The 12,772-nt window shown below is 43.4% G+C and overlaps 1 protein-coding gene across 2 annotated transcripts; it reads left to right on the top strand.

Moving 5' to 3' along the window:
• The first annotated feature begins 245 nt into the window (after nt 1-245).
• On the top strand, nt 246-9,010 carry hoxb8a (homeobox B8a). 2 transcript variants are annotated; one of them, XM_053443419.1, is made up of 3 exons: nt 246-1,193; nt 1,438-1,440; nt 8,512-9,010. In XM_053443419.1, the coding sequence occupies exons 1-3, from the start codon at nt 761-763 to the stop codon at nt 8,925-8,927; spliced, it is 852 nt and encodes a 283-aa protein (XP_053299394.1). In that variant the 5' UTR covers nt 246-760; the 3' UTR covers nt 8,928-9,010. The 2 variants fall into 2 exon arrangements, with proteins under 2 accessions (XP_053299394.1, XP_053299396.1); XM_053443421.1 differs by lacking the exon at nt 1,438-1,440.
• Nucleotides 9,011-12,772: the final 3,762 nt, after the last annotated feature.

The raw sequence follows: 12,772 nt of genomic DNA, 5'->3' as shown, positions 1-12,772 counted from the left end.
TGCAAATTATCCCTGAAACCCACACACACACCGGGGCCAGGAGGAGAGAGAGATAGAGAAAGAGAGGGGGAGAGCGCGCGCCAGAGAAAGCCAGAGTGCAGATAGAGCGTGTGTGTGTGTGTGTTTGAGAGAGAGAGAGAGAGAGAGAGAGAGAGAGAGAGAGAGAGAGAGAGAGAGAGAGAGAGAGAGGGGGGGGGGAGAGAGAGAGAGAGAGAGAGAGGGGAGGGAGAGGGAGAGGGAGAAAAAATATGAAACAACTCATTTGCGGAGGAGTAAATCACGGAAAAGCCGTTTGAGAGCGCGACAGGGCTCCCGCTTACAGCGCGAACACCGGAATTGTGATGCGCACGAGCTTTTCCTCCTCTACTCCTTCTTCTTCTTCTCCTCCTCCTTCCTCCTGTTTTTCCGTTTCCTCGCTGGAGATTTTATGGAAACGGTGTGATTGTTGTTATTGTTGTTGTGGTGCTGGTGGTGGCTGTGGCTGCGCTGGCTGCCTGCCGTTACCGTTACTTACATCGCGACCGGCGCGTCTGTTGTGGCCGTGAGGGGGGGGAGAGATCACCACAGCGGCGGTGACCGACACCGGCGGCAGACCTGCCTCACTTTCTCCCAGTCTCCCTCTCTGTGTGTCGGTGTCCCTTTGCCTCGAAGCGCCCGACACAAACAAAAAGAAAACATAACTGAAAGCGGCCGGTCGCCTCCTCCACCCTGACTCTACCGAGCCGAACACAAACTGAAACAACAAACAACACCAACTAAGATGAGTTCGTATTTCGTCAACTCGCTCTTCTCTAAATATAAAAGCGGGGACTCGTTACGTCCGAACTACTACGAGTGCGGCTTCGCTCAGGACCTGGCCGGCAGCCGGCCCACCGTGGTGTACGGCCCGGGCTCCGGCGCCACCTTCCAGCACGCACCGCAGATCCAGGACTTCTACCACCACAGCGCCTCCACGCTGCCCAGCAACCCGTACCAGCAGAGCCCCTGCGCGGTCACATGCCACGGCGAGCCGGGCAACTTCTACGGATACGACGCCCTGCAGCGACAGACGCTTTTCGGTGCCCAGGACGCGGATCTGGTCCAATACAGCGACTGCAAGCTGGGAGGCGCGCCGGGGCTCGGCGGCGAGGACGCGGAGGGGACCGAGCAGAGCCCCTCGCCGACGCAGCTGTTCCCCTGGATGAGGCCGCAAGGTGAGGAAGCGGCGTGACCGACTACTGGGCTTGTTTTCCTCTGCTCCTTTGCCTTGTTCTAGGCTCAGCGAGCAGAATGATCCGTGTCCACGCCGGGATCCTCCACTCAGGGCAGATAGAAAAATGTAGACGCACAGAGGGGGGGGGGTGGTGGGGGGGCAGAGAAAGTTGAAAACGTGCTTTTAAAACCAGCAATTTAAGGAGGGCATTTAGCGCTTCCTGCGTTCAAAGCGGGAGACAAAAGCGGGTTTATGGTTTTATTGGCAGCAGCAAAACTTGTGAATGACTTTAAGGTTTAACTGCCTCGGCCATATAGCACTGAGAGAATCGACGGAGGGATAGCTCAGAGACAGAGAGACAGAGAGGGAGAGAATAGACGGTAGATGGTGAAAGAAGAGAGAGAACTTCAGGAGAAAAACCTTGAGAATGTGCAGCTCAGAGCAGATGTGAACGAGCAGTTTGGTGGAGACTCACTTAGAAACAGTGCTTTCTCTCTCTCCCTCTCTCTCTCTCGCTGTCTCTCTCTCTCTCTCTCTCTTTCTCTTTCTCTGACTCGGGTTAAACTTTTACTGTTTTCTTTCGCCCTTTTTTTTTGCTTTTACGACTTGCCTGTGGTCTCCGGGACTATTTGGCTACACGGTGGTCAGTTCCCCACAGGGTTAAAGAAGCAAGCAGTGCGTGTGTTTGAGCGCGTGCGTGTACAGAGAGTGTTAGTGTGTGTGTGGATAATAAAACGAAAAGCAGGTCATTTCGGTCAGATTTAGCAGCTTCGTGTGTGATGTGTGCACCGGGGCCGTAATATTTACACATAGAAGACTCAGTTCTATTCGAGGACACACAATTTATGAGAGTTTGAACTGTAATTGTGAAAATGTAAAAAAAACACAATCATCTTAAGGAAATGCACTCACCCACATGTGCGTAAATGTAGCCGTCTGTCTATTCCACCTCTCCGTCCTCGCAGCCAGTCTTCCTCATCTCTTCCTCATGACGCTGTTGTAAAATTCGCGTCTTTGTCAGAAACGCATCTAATTTAATTTAGTTTAAACCTTTTAGTCATCTCTGCCCTGATGTGGGGATGAGACATTGTTAAATTAGACTTCATATCAATGTGTTGATAGTTTAGGCTGCTGTGGAGCTATTATATGAGAGCGCTTTGCTGAATTAATTATAAATCAAAAGAACATTATGGAGAGCAGTACAATACTTAATGCAGTTTAAAGCATGATTATTAATATAAAGTTATAGAAAACAGTATCTTGCCCCTTTAATGACAAAATCCCAAACCTGCTCATAGGCATTCGTCCTTTATTTTTATGATTAAAGGCCATGAGGGAAATAAAATAATTTTAGCTTAGAAATTAATGTGAAAATACGTCAAATGTATTTTTTAATGTGAAAACACTTTTAAAAGGTTGTATGCAATATTGATATTTCACCACAAAAAGTTTAATAGTGTTTAAATCTTTGAAATGACATACGCTTCTCCCCAATTAAAATTTTCAGAATCCAAAAATATTTAAATATTTAATTTCAAAGTAAAATTGCTACTTAGTCGATGATAGTAAAGTGTGGTTTAAACATTCAAGTGTGAGGCCATGAAAAACAAATGTGGGTGAGAGAGGGAGAAGATATAGAGTTGAGTAGGGCTGCTTGTCTGGTACACACACAGTGACACACACAACCAGTATGCAGTACATAGCAAGAGTAGCCTACAGATTTTCACGTTTCATACCATAGCCTTTACTCCAGACATTAGACCAGGCCAACATATTGAGAGTTTCCTTGAGATGATGGCATGACGATAATTGTTTTATCTAACTGAGAGTTCACACACAAGACACCTCAGTGCTGTTGTCCAAAGTGCCAAATTCAAACTGCTTTCAGGGGAAGTGCTTATTCAAGATGCTGGGCTCGCACCCTGCCTCACAATGCTCTCTCGCGTCCCACGCACACAAACACACACAAACACACACACACACACACTCACAGCAGGCACTAAAAAGCAAATTTGAATTAAGCATGTGATTCAGCATGCACATTTAACGTCAAATTTTATTTTTAGCTCTAAAAATGTACAGAGGTCTGGCCCTCGGTGACCTCATAGCTGGCTACAGGCTAGGTGTGAACTCTCAGGTCTGATCCCTGAACTCACACATCAAAATTATCCCCACAGTCGTGTGCGCGTGGTTCTGCTTTGCCTCTGTGACTTGTGTCTGGGTGTTACATGTGAGCACTTAGTGGTTCTCTGTGTACATACTCACATGTATGTACACAGACACACTCTCACTAAAGCCTGGGAATATGGATCAGGCCCGATTGGTTCAAGTCGTTTGGACTATAAATCACACAGGAGGATTAAAAAAATGTTGGTTTTAGAAATGATTTGCATTAAAAGGAAGCAGGGGTTTATAGTTGATGGCTTTAAGCAATACTACAATAAAACTGATTATGGGAGCTAGTGAGAGACAGAGAGAGAGAGAGAGAGAGAGAGAGAGAGAGAGAGAGAGAGAGAGAGAGAGAGAGAGAGAGAGAGAGAGAGAGAGAGAGAGAGAGAGAGAAAGTCAATGGATTGACATGTATAGTAGCCTATTTTGTTTGAGCCCATAACTCTTGTGTTGTGCTTGTGTGTGTGTGTGTGGGCGTATGTGTGTGTGCGTGTGTGTGTTTGAGAGAGAGAGAGAGAGAGAGAGAGAGAGAGAGAGAGAGAGAGAGAGAGAGAGAGAGAGAGAGAGAGAGTTTAGTGTTAATGTTCTTGGCTGTGCATTATATTTTATTCTATTTTATTTTGAGGTGCACTGCAAAATTCTTATGATCTATACAAGACTTTTGTACTTTTGTGGCTTCATGGTTACCATCATAAATTAGAGCAAAAATCGAATATATTAGTTTAAAAGCAGGTCTGTGTTCACCTGCTTTCCCTTTACACAGCTGCTAAGCTAACAGTGGGAACAGATATAGTTTACTTTATAGGCGCTGCTGTTCTCAGATATAAGCACTTTTTTCCTGCAGTGTTTCCTGCTTAGCGGCTCCCAGTAGTGTATTGGTACTTGTGTGTCTGCACTGACACTTGCCTGCTCGTGCCGCCTGTAAATTGTCATCATTTACATCTTTAAAGCCTCTGTTATATTTCCCTGGCACTTGACTCCCCGCGCTCCTCTGTGTCCGCTTTCCAAATCATTCCAAGCTATTCGACGGGCCACACTTCTTTAGTGATTACTCCATTGATCAGGCACACGATTTTCAGGCGGTTAAGTTAACGGCGTCCCGACCCCGGCTGCAGGCAGCTCTGCTCATCCAGGGGCCAAAAAGTCCAGCCTAAACAGGGAGGCAGGCAAAGCTGCACAGCTATACTGTCAGAGGATGCTTGGTGCACACAGGGGTTACAGTATGCTTGGTGCACACAGGGGTTACAGCCCGTGCTCGGTTCGATGGGATATTGTCCTTTCTCAGTGTAAGGATTTATTAGTTACAATAGCAGAAAAAGGCGGAGAGGTTTTTATGAGTGGAGCGGGAGGATGGAGAACCACGGCGGAGGTGGGTTATCACGTTTACCTCGGAAATTTCCCTTTAATGAGGGGGCACATTTCATAATTTGTATTATAAAGAGGAATATCGCCGGCTCCACACCTCCACACCTTATATGCTATTTCCCGAGCACTGAAGGAGGCTCCTGCTCGCTGAATATGGTTTGAAATACTCCCGAGCCCCCAAGCTGGAGGTTTAATATCCGACTTAGACTGAATATGAGCCCGTTTTACGACTTTTACCGCTGTGGTTGGAAATATTGATGGATCCTTTTCTCTGTAGGACCTTAAACATGAAAAGAGAAGAGAATGAAAATCTGATTAGGCCAAAGAATTAATGCATGTCAGTAATAGTATTAGTGTCTTTTGCCATGGCTCTCACTGGCTTCTGTTGTCCACTGGAAACCGCGTCTCTCCTCCCTCCAAAATGTCAACTGCTAACTGCCATGCATTTGTTTAGGGCTTATTTAATTGGCTTTGTAAAGGTTTCATATTAAAAACGTCTCATAATCCCAAAGGCCTGTGTCGTTTTCTCAAACAATAAAACGACGTGTAGTAATTTAGCTCCTGTTTTCGCAGGAAAATGTCAAATAATAAAAAATTTAAAAGGGATTTATTTCTCCAATAGCTGTTTGATCCATATAAGCAAAGTTATAGTATGGCAAGGTGTGATGGCGTGAAACAGCCGGGGTTGGGAGTATTCTCTGTGTATGTTGCTCCGTCAAAAACCCTTTGGATCAAAGCGTCCGTGCTGTTATTTTATCCAGGAAAGTGTTTCCCATTTCCCTTAATTCATGGCTGGTGACAGCAGTGAATGTGGCGTCGACTTCCCTCTAGTCTCTCTAGCACGAAATCACGGCGCCAGTCCCGTGACAGATAACACATACAAGACATTTACATCACTTACAACTTCATGCATTTCCATAAAGACTCCCTTGTCTTCTCCTTCTTCTGCCTGCTTCTATATAAATAGCAGCTCTGTGCACATAGATGGAAACTATGCGGAAATCTAATGAGACCAATAGACTTTCTTTCAAAGGTAGAGACCATCCTGCAGGGCAGGAGTCCGTGGCAGCTTATATATAACAGAGATTGATGAGAGCTTCACCGTTTAGCCTCCGGCTTCATGACATGAGATGATGCGATCAAATACAGGACTTCTATATGATTATAGCCACAAATGTGTGTCCATCAAAGTCACTGCCCTTAATTTAATCCAGAAACTTCCCTGTCCTGGAGAGAGAGAGAGACTTTGTGTAGGTCTGTTCCAAACAGCAAATCACTACACAAGGCAATAAACAGCAGCTGAGAATTCCCCTCTGGTCCAGAAACAGTGTTTTCTTTAATTTACCAGAAATATTTTAATTTTACCAGTTTTGAAGGGTTGTAGTATGTTCCCTTTGCAGTATTGGCCCTAGCGTAATATATTATACATTTTACACACATGCACTAACCGCACCCATTTATATCAATGCATTGTCATCACTGGTTTTATTTAATGGTTAGGGTAACAAAAAATAAATATTAATTACACGATTATCCTGAACGTGTCGGCAGTCATGCACCTTTATTCTCCCTGTTTATGCGGATATACTTTTGTGCAATTTATTTTTACTTAAGATTTGTTCCTATTTTACTTATTACCTACAGGTCTCAGAATTAAGGATATTATAAGCACCTAATTCTAGTGTCGCCCACTTGTAAGGATCAACTACTCGTTCACGGGATACAGCTGAACGATACTATTTCACAGCTTTAACCGTCATAACTCATATTCTTCCATGCCTATCCTGTGTGTGTCATATCCTGTCTCACGTGTGTTTATTAAGTATTGGGTATTATTATTGTCTCTGTGTAGCAGGTCTGTGCCTCTGTTCTTTTCAAAGCTGGAACATAAAACAAAGAGCGAGCAGAGTAAATGAGCTGTTTGGTTTTCAGACATCAATTGTCTTCATATTCACTCCTCATTGTTTGCGCTGCGCTATTTCCGAAGAGAAGTCTTTGTTCTTCATCGCAGACCGCTTAGGATCGGTTCTCCCCTTTAAAAGTGTTTACGATGTATTTATAGCATCAAATATTTATGTGCACTTCTGTGAGTGCTCGGTGGATTTTCTCTTTGTTGCTGAGAGTTTTAAGAATGATTGAATGGTCATTCAGAGACAAATGTTTGAGGCTCATCCTTTGCCACCATTCAACACGATTAACCCCAAACCGAACCATCAAGTCTGCGTCGAAAAACCCCACGAGCAAGTGCAGGGCGGAAAAAAGAATAGTGGATTCCAGGCGAGGGGGTGAAGAGGGGAGAGAGATGGGGGACAATGAGGTTGTAAATGTTGGACAGGAAGGGGTGAGGGTGGGATCGTTGTTTTATTCTTTCTTGAGGCCACTGAAGTGCCCCGCCGTCTCCAGGATCCAATCCGTGTATAAAGCGCGAGTCTCCAAAATGGCGGCCGGTGAGATGAACGGACTGCAGGGGCCTCACGCCGCTGTCTGCTGACTGTAGAAAAGGAACAAACAATTTTACAATGAAACAAGAACACGAATTTGATTTTTTTTTTTAAAGATTGAATTGAGTAGCAGGAGGGGAGGGGTCTATCCAAGTCAAACAAACAAAGCCTACTCTAGTGTTTAAAACAAACCAAAAAAGAGAGACAGATTATAGCTTAATTTCTTTTTGGAACAACTGTTGTGGAAACATTTATATATTGTTAGAAGTTGATTGGGTTTAGAACAACATCAAACTGCCTATTTCTGCCATTTAGCTGGGTCGGGACTCCTTTTTGCACACTCTAATTGATGACATTGGGTTAGTTTGTTCTTTGATCGATTGTGTTTAGTTTATGTTGTCATCCTTTTTTTCTTTTTGAGTCAAAATCATGGACACATGTTTACAACGTATTTATAGTATTGTGTGTGTGTGTGTGTGTGTGTGTGTGTGTGTGTGCGTGTATGTGTGTGTGTGTGTGTGTGTGTGTGTGTGTGTGTTGTGTGTGTGTGTCTGTGTGTGTGTGTGTAATTGTATATATGGGACTCCTGCACATTAAACTCACATGAGGACCCAATTGGGTTTTTACATCACATTTACTGAATTTTAACTAAATTTAAACATTAACATGAAGTTCACGTGCACACACACACATAAATAATATATGTGTGTGTGTTATTTATTGATCATGTGTTTCTCGTTGAACTCATCCAAAGAACCAGGGAATTAATTCACATTCCGTGTCAACTAAAAAAAATGGCGGAGGCTCATCCACCATTCAACTAAATTAACCCCAAACCAAATCAACAAGTTTCCAGTTTTGTAATTGTTACGCTCTGACAATTGTTTCATCAAATAAAATAAATCTGCCATGTTTAATGATTATGTTGGTAGGCATCAATTTAAATAAATTTGACTATTAATTTGCACATTTTCCTAAGTAATAAACCAAATCCTCTTTTGTTTGAGACTCGTAAATGTGAGGATTTGGTACTTTAATGATATTTTAACTGGAAATGTTTAGTCCTTCACACTCCTGGTGAGAAAAAAAAATGCATGAAGACGTTGGTGTGGGTCTTATTGATTAGAAGTATTGATTGCGGGAAGTATTGATTAGATATTGCAACAATTTAGCTATAAACCCCAAATATAACAAGCTTTGTCATAAAGACTTCATTGGGTTGTCTATATTTGATATTTGTCCCTGTGGGTTATATATGTAAAAGCCAGTATGACCATGCGAAGATGTGAGATATAAGAATGCAGATTTTTCTTTAATAACTAAATCATCAATTTCTCCTATTAGCTGCGGGCCGGAGGCGTGGACGCCAGACCTACAGCCGCTACCAGACCTTGGAGCTGGAGAAGGAGTTCCTGTTCAACCCCTACCTGACCCGGAAACGCCGCATCGAGGTGTCACACGCACTGGCGCTGACAGAGAGGCAGGTAAAGATCTGGTTTCAGAACAGGAGGATGAAGTGGAAGAAGGAGAACAACAAGGACAAGTTCCCCAGCAGCAAGAGTGAGCAGGAGGCCGTGGAGCGGGAAAGGAGGGAGAAGGAACTGCACGAGGGGGACGGAAGTGGAGGAAGCGGAAGTGGAGAAGGCGGAGGTGGAGGAGGAGGGGTCCCGGTCGCAGTGGCAGTGGCGGTGGCGGGCACAGCGGGACCACAGGCTCCTGTGATTGAGGATTGCTGCGAGAAAACCCACAAGCAAATGTAGGGAGGAAAGAAATAGTGGATTTCAGGGGAATGGGGTGAAAAGGGGAGAGAGACGGGGGACAATGAGGTTGTAAATGTTGGACAAGAAGGGGTGAGGGTGGGTGGGTTGGGGTCGTTGTTTTATTCTTACTTGAGGCCAATGGACTGCCCCGCCGTCTCCAGGATCCACTCCACGTGAGGAAACGTGGGTTTCCAAAATGGCGGCTGGTGAACTGGACGGACTGCAGGGGCCCCACGCCGCTGTCTGCTGACTGTAGATGATGAAAAAAATGATGCAATGAAGCAAGAACACAAACTTGATAAAAAGAAAAAAAAGAAAAAAATTGATTGGCGAGAGGGGAGGGGTCGATCCAAGTCAAGCAAGCAAAGCCTACTCTAGTGTTTAAAACAAACAAAAAAGAAATAAAAATTATAGCTTCATTTCTTCGTGGAACAATTATCGTGGAAACATTTCTATATTGTTAGAAGTTTATCATTAACAATTTTATCTTTGGCAGCTGTATAGTTTTTAAGTTAAAAATGATGATGGTGCACTTTTTACTGTACTTCTCACTTATATGTTGTTGTTGTTGTTGTTGTTGTTATGGTAATGATTGATGATTGATGACGACGATGACGTAGCAATTAATGAAATTCCAACAACATGAAACTGCCTATTTATGCCATTTAGTGGGTCGGGTCTCTTTTTTACAAACTCTAATTGTCGTTTTAGTTCGTTATTTGATCGATGGTGTTTGTTTTATGTTGTCATCCTTTTTCTCTTTTTGGGTAAAAAGCATGCGCACAGTGCAGATTATAAAAAAAAAAAGAACATTCATAAAAATAAAAAATGAGAAAAAAATGTAATAAAATTTTTGCTTCCTGCATTTAATGTGAAGAAAGAGTTCTGCTGTGAGTCCGTGGTGTTGTTATAGGAACGATCTTATTTGATCTATACAGGGATCAGTTTAGGAGAAAATAGAAGTGTGAGGTGTTAGTTCACTTTTAACTGATCAGAAATTGGGATAAAAAGAAAGACAAGCTAGTAACTTCCATTGGCTTTTATTTCATGCACACTTTTCTCTGTCCATTTCCTCTCCCCTCTCACCGTCTTCTCCTCCTTCACCGAGTCTCTTCTCTCCGTGAACTTCTGTCAGCACCCAGACTGATAAAACCGCTCGGTTCGCGAGGCCAAACATTTAAGCCTTGACTCGGAAGTCTCCCCCCCCCACACACACACACTCCCCAAACACCCTCCACAATCCTCACACCCCCACCACTCCTCCAATACACACTTAGCCTACAAACACACACAAAGTCCACATCCTATTCAAACATGCCTTTATTTATGGCCTGGTCCTCCACCTCCACTTACATTATTACAGGCCTGTATACACTGCCTTCCATCATCATCAAGATGACGACTTGAGGTCGGATCGTTTCCATATGGGAAGATCAAACACACTGAGCATGCACATTTACACATCCATACAGAGCTGGACCTGGTGCTCTTTACTCAGACTTCAGGGGAAATCCACAGTGTTGTCAGAGCACTGCCAAGTATTCTTCTGATTGAGTTTCCAGCCGTTACATTTTGGAACAGGATCAGGAAAAGTTGTGATAGGAAGTCCAGTTCCTCTGTGGGAGCGTGGGTTTGACAGATATGCTGCAGACTTCACACACACACATCCAGTGTTTTTCTCAATCAGATGACAAAAATCAGAGAGGCAGAGACACACGGACATGCACGTTCCTCCACTGAGAAACGAGCCATAGAGTCACTACACTGGTTTGTCAATGCAGTTTCCAAAAAAAAAGTCTGAAAAGGTGCAATTCAGCACTTTTGGCATAATGTTGCTGCACCTTTTTTGCCTTGATATCATTTTACTAATTTTTTTACAAAAACATATTAAGTTAAATTAGGGGACTCAAACTCAGATTACACGACCCTAGTCCAGACGAAAACTAACATCATCGGCCTTGACTAAAGATAAGATAATATAAGATAAAACAAGTATAAGGAGACTTTGGGATAGATAAAGCTAAAATGCTCATATGGATGGAAAGGGTTGTTGTTTTGATACAGTTTCAACTAACACAAACATGTGGACAGATCCAATCAATGTTTCAAAATCTTTCTGATCTATGGATTTGTGGGTGGCAGGTGTAAGAATCCTTTTTTTCCAGACGTCTAAATTTTTGTCCATTCAGATTGAAATACAACCCTCGAACCAAAGTCATTGAAAATACTGCTGGATTGGGGACGCAAAATAAAAAAGTAACAAAAGTGCTCCATTTTCCAACTAAAACTCAGTGGATGTAGCCTTAAGCTAACAAATAAACTATATAAGTTTAATGTATGTGGGAGGAACATGTCCAATTATGTAGTATAATGCAAAATTGTATGATGTTTCCAATTGATTGAATCCTCAGGGGCCCTGGGGCAATAGCTTGATGTTGGGCCCCAATTGACCCTCTCACACAGAGCACAGCACATTAGAGACTTGATTAACTATATGAATTGTTTGGCTTCCTCACGAGCCATAGTTTTATTGTTCAGTGAAAAGTAGATTACTCTTTTCAATATGACTCTTTTCAACAGATGCCCCCAAACCACACGTTTTGATTGAAGGGACGAAGCGGTGCATTGGGAGTAGGTCAAGGCAGATTGACTGCTTGACAATATTTTGTACTTTAACAGGGACACTACTGTTTATTTTCCTTTTCCAAAGTTGTTTCTTTTCGCCATGACAACATGTTCTATAACCTCAACCACGTGTTGTTGTAGGCATGACGATGGTCAATAACCTTAGGGGGCCGCCTCTACAGCCTATTTTAAGCAGAACCATAATTTCCCTCTGAATCTAGACAGGTTGTCACCCTGCGTAAACATAACCAAAGCTTTGTAACAGCACCAGCACATTAGAAAAAAGGGTTAGTTAATTATTTTTATTAGCGACCATATTACTGCCAGAGAATAAGGGCCCAAACTGGGAAAACTCTCCTGTGGGTCAGAGGAGATACATTTAGGTACAATAACTGGGGTTGTCGCACATGAACACACATGCACATGTGTGCTAACCCTAACCCACATTTTAACCTCTATGAGGAATGCTTGAAAAACTAAAGCACCCATTTCTGCTATTTATAACATCAGGAATGGGCGGATATACCCTTCTTTCACCCTCACCCATTATCTCCGTCTAAGGCATATAGTTCTGCCCCTGTCTTCTGCATGAGGTGAGTCGCTGTCATTAACTTAAAATGGATATCATTTTACACAGCCCGTGTTCCCCTCACAGCTGCTCCTACCTGTGAAACTCGATTCTTCTGTCAGTGTCCATGATGTCTTTGAATATAGTCACTAGGTGGTCAATCCTTTCTGACGGTACAGGCATCTTAGGTGGATTGACACATTAAGAAGGATCCTCTTCAGCTTCAGGCGGAGTGCTGGTCTGAGACCTAGTTTTAGTTCCCAGTTTGGGGACTGGAGATGCACAATGGCTCAATTCTTTCCTGTGAACTCTCGTAACGGGGCCTCCCATAAAAGGAACCACAGTGTTATGTAGTCTCCTGCATGTCCACCATTTTACAACAGTTGGACCCCAGGCATCTTTGATCTTATGTCTCCCTGAAGGACCGTGACGTTGAAATATCAGCTGACCGATGTTTACAGGAGGACAGCACATTTGCTCTGGCCAACAACATTTGTCTCTGGTTGGAACATTTTCAGTAAGTCAAGAAACGGTAAGATATACAGTATCTATCACACTTTGCCTTTCCTTGTGGTCTGTAAGGTACCATTCTTGTCTTCTGAATACCGTACAGCTTGCACAGTTCCGCCACCTGTATTGGCCAGGAGGCCTG

The sequence above is a fragment of the Pleuronectes platessa genome, chromosome 16 (assembly GCF_947347685.1).
Source record: "Pleuronectes platessa chromosome 16, fPlePla1.1, whole genome shotgun sequence".
Classification (NCBI taxonomy): domain Eukaryota; kingdom Metazoa; phylum Chordata; class Actinopteri; order Pleuronectiformes; family Pleuronectidae; genus Pleuronectes; species Pleuronectes platessa.
Note: the sequence above shows the minus strand (reverse complement) of the source record. Positions and strands in the feature narration are given on the sequence as shown.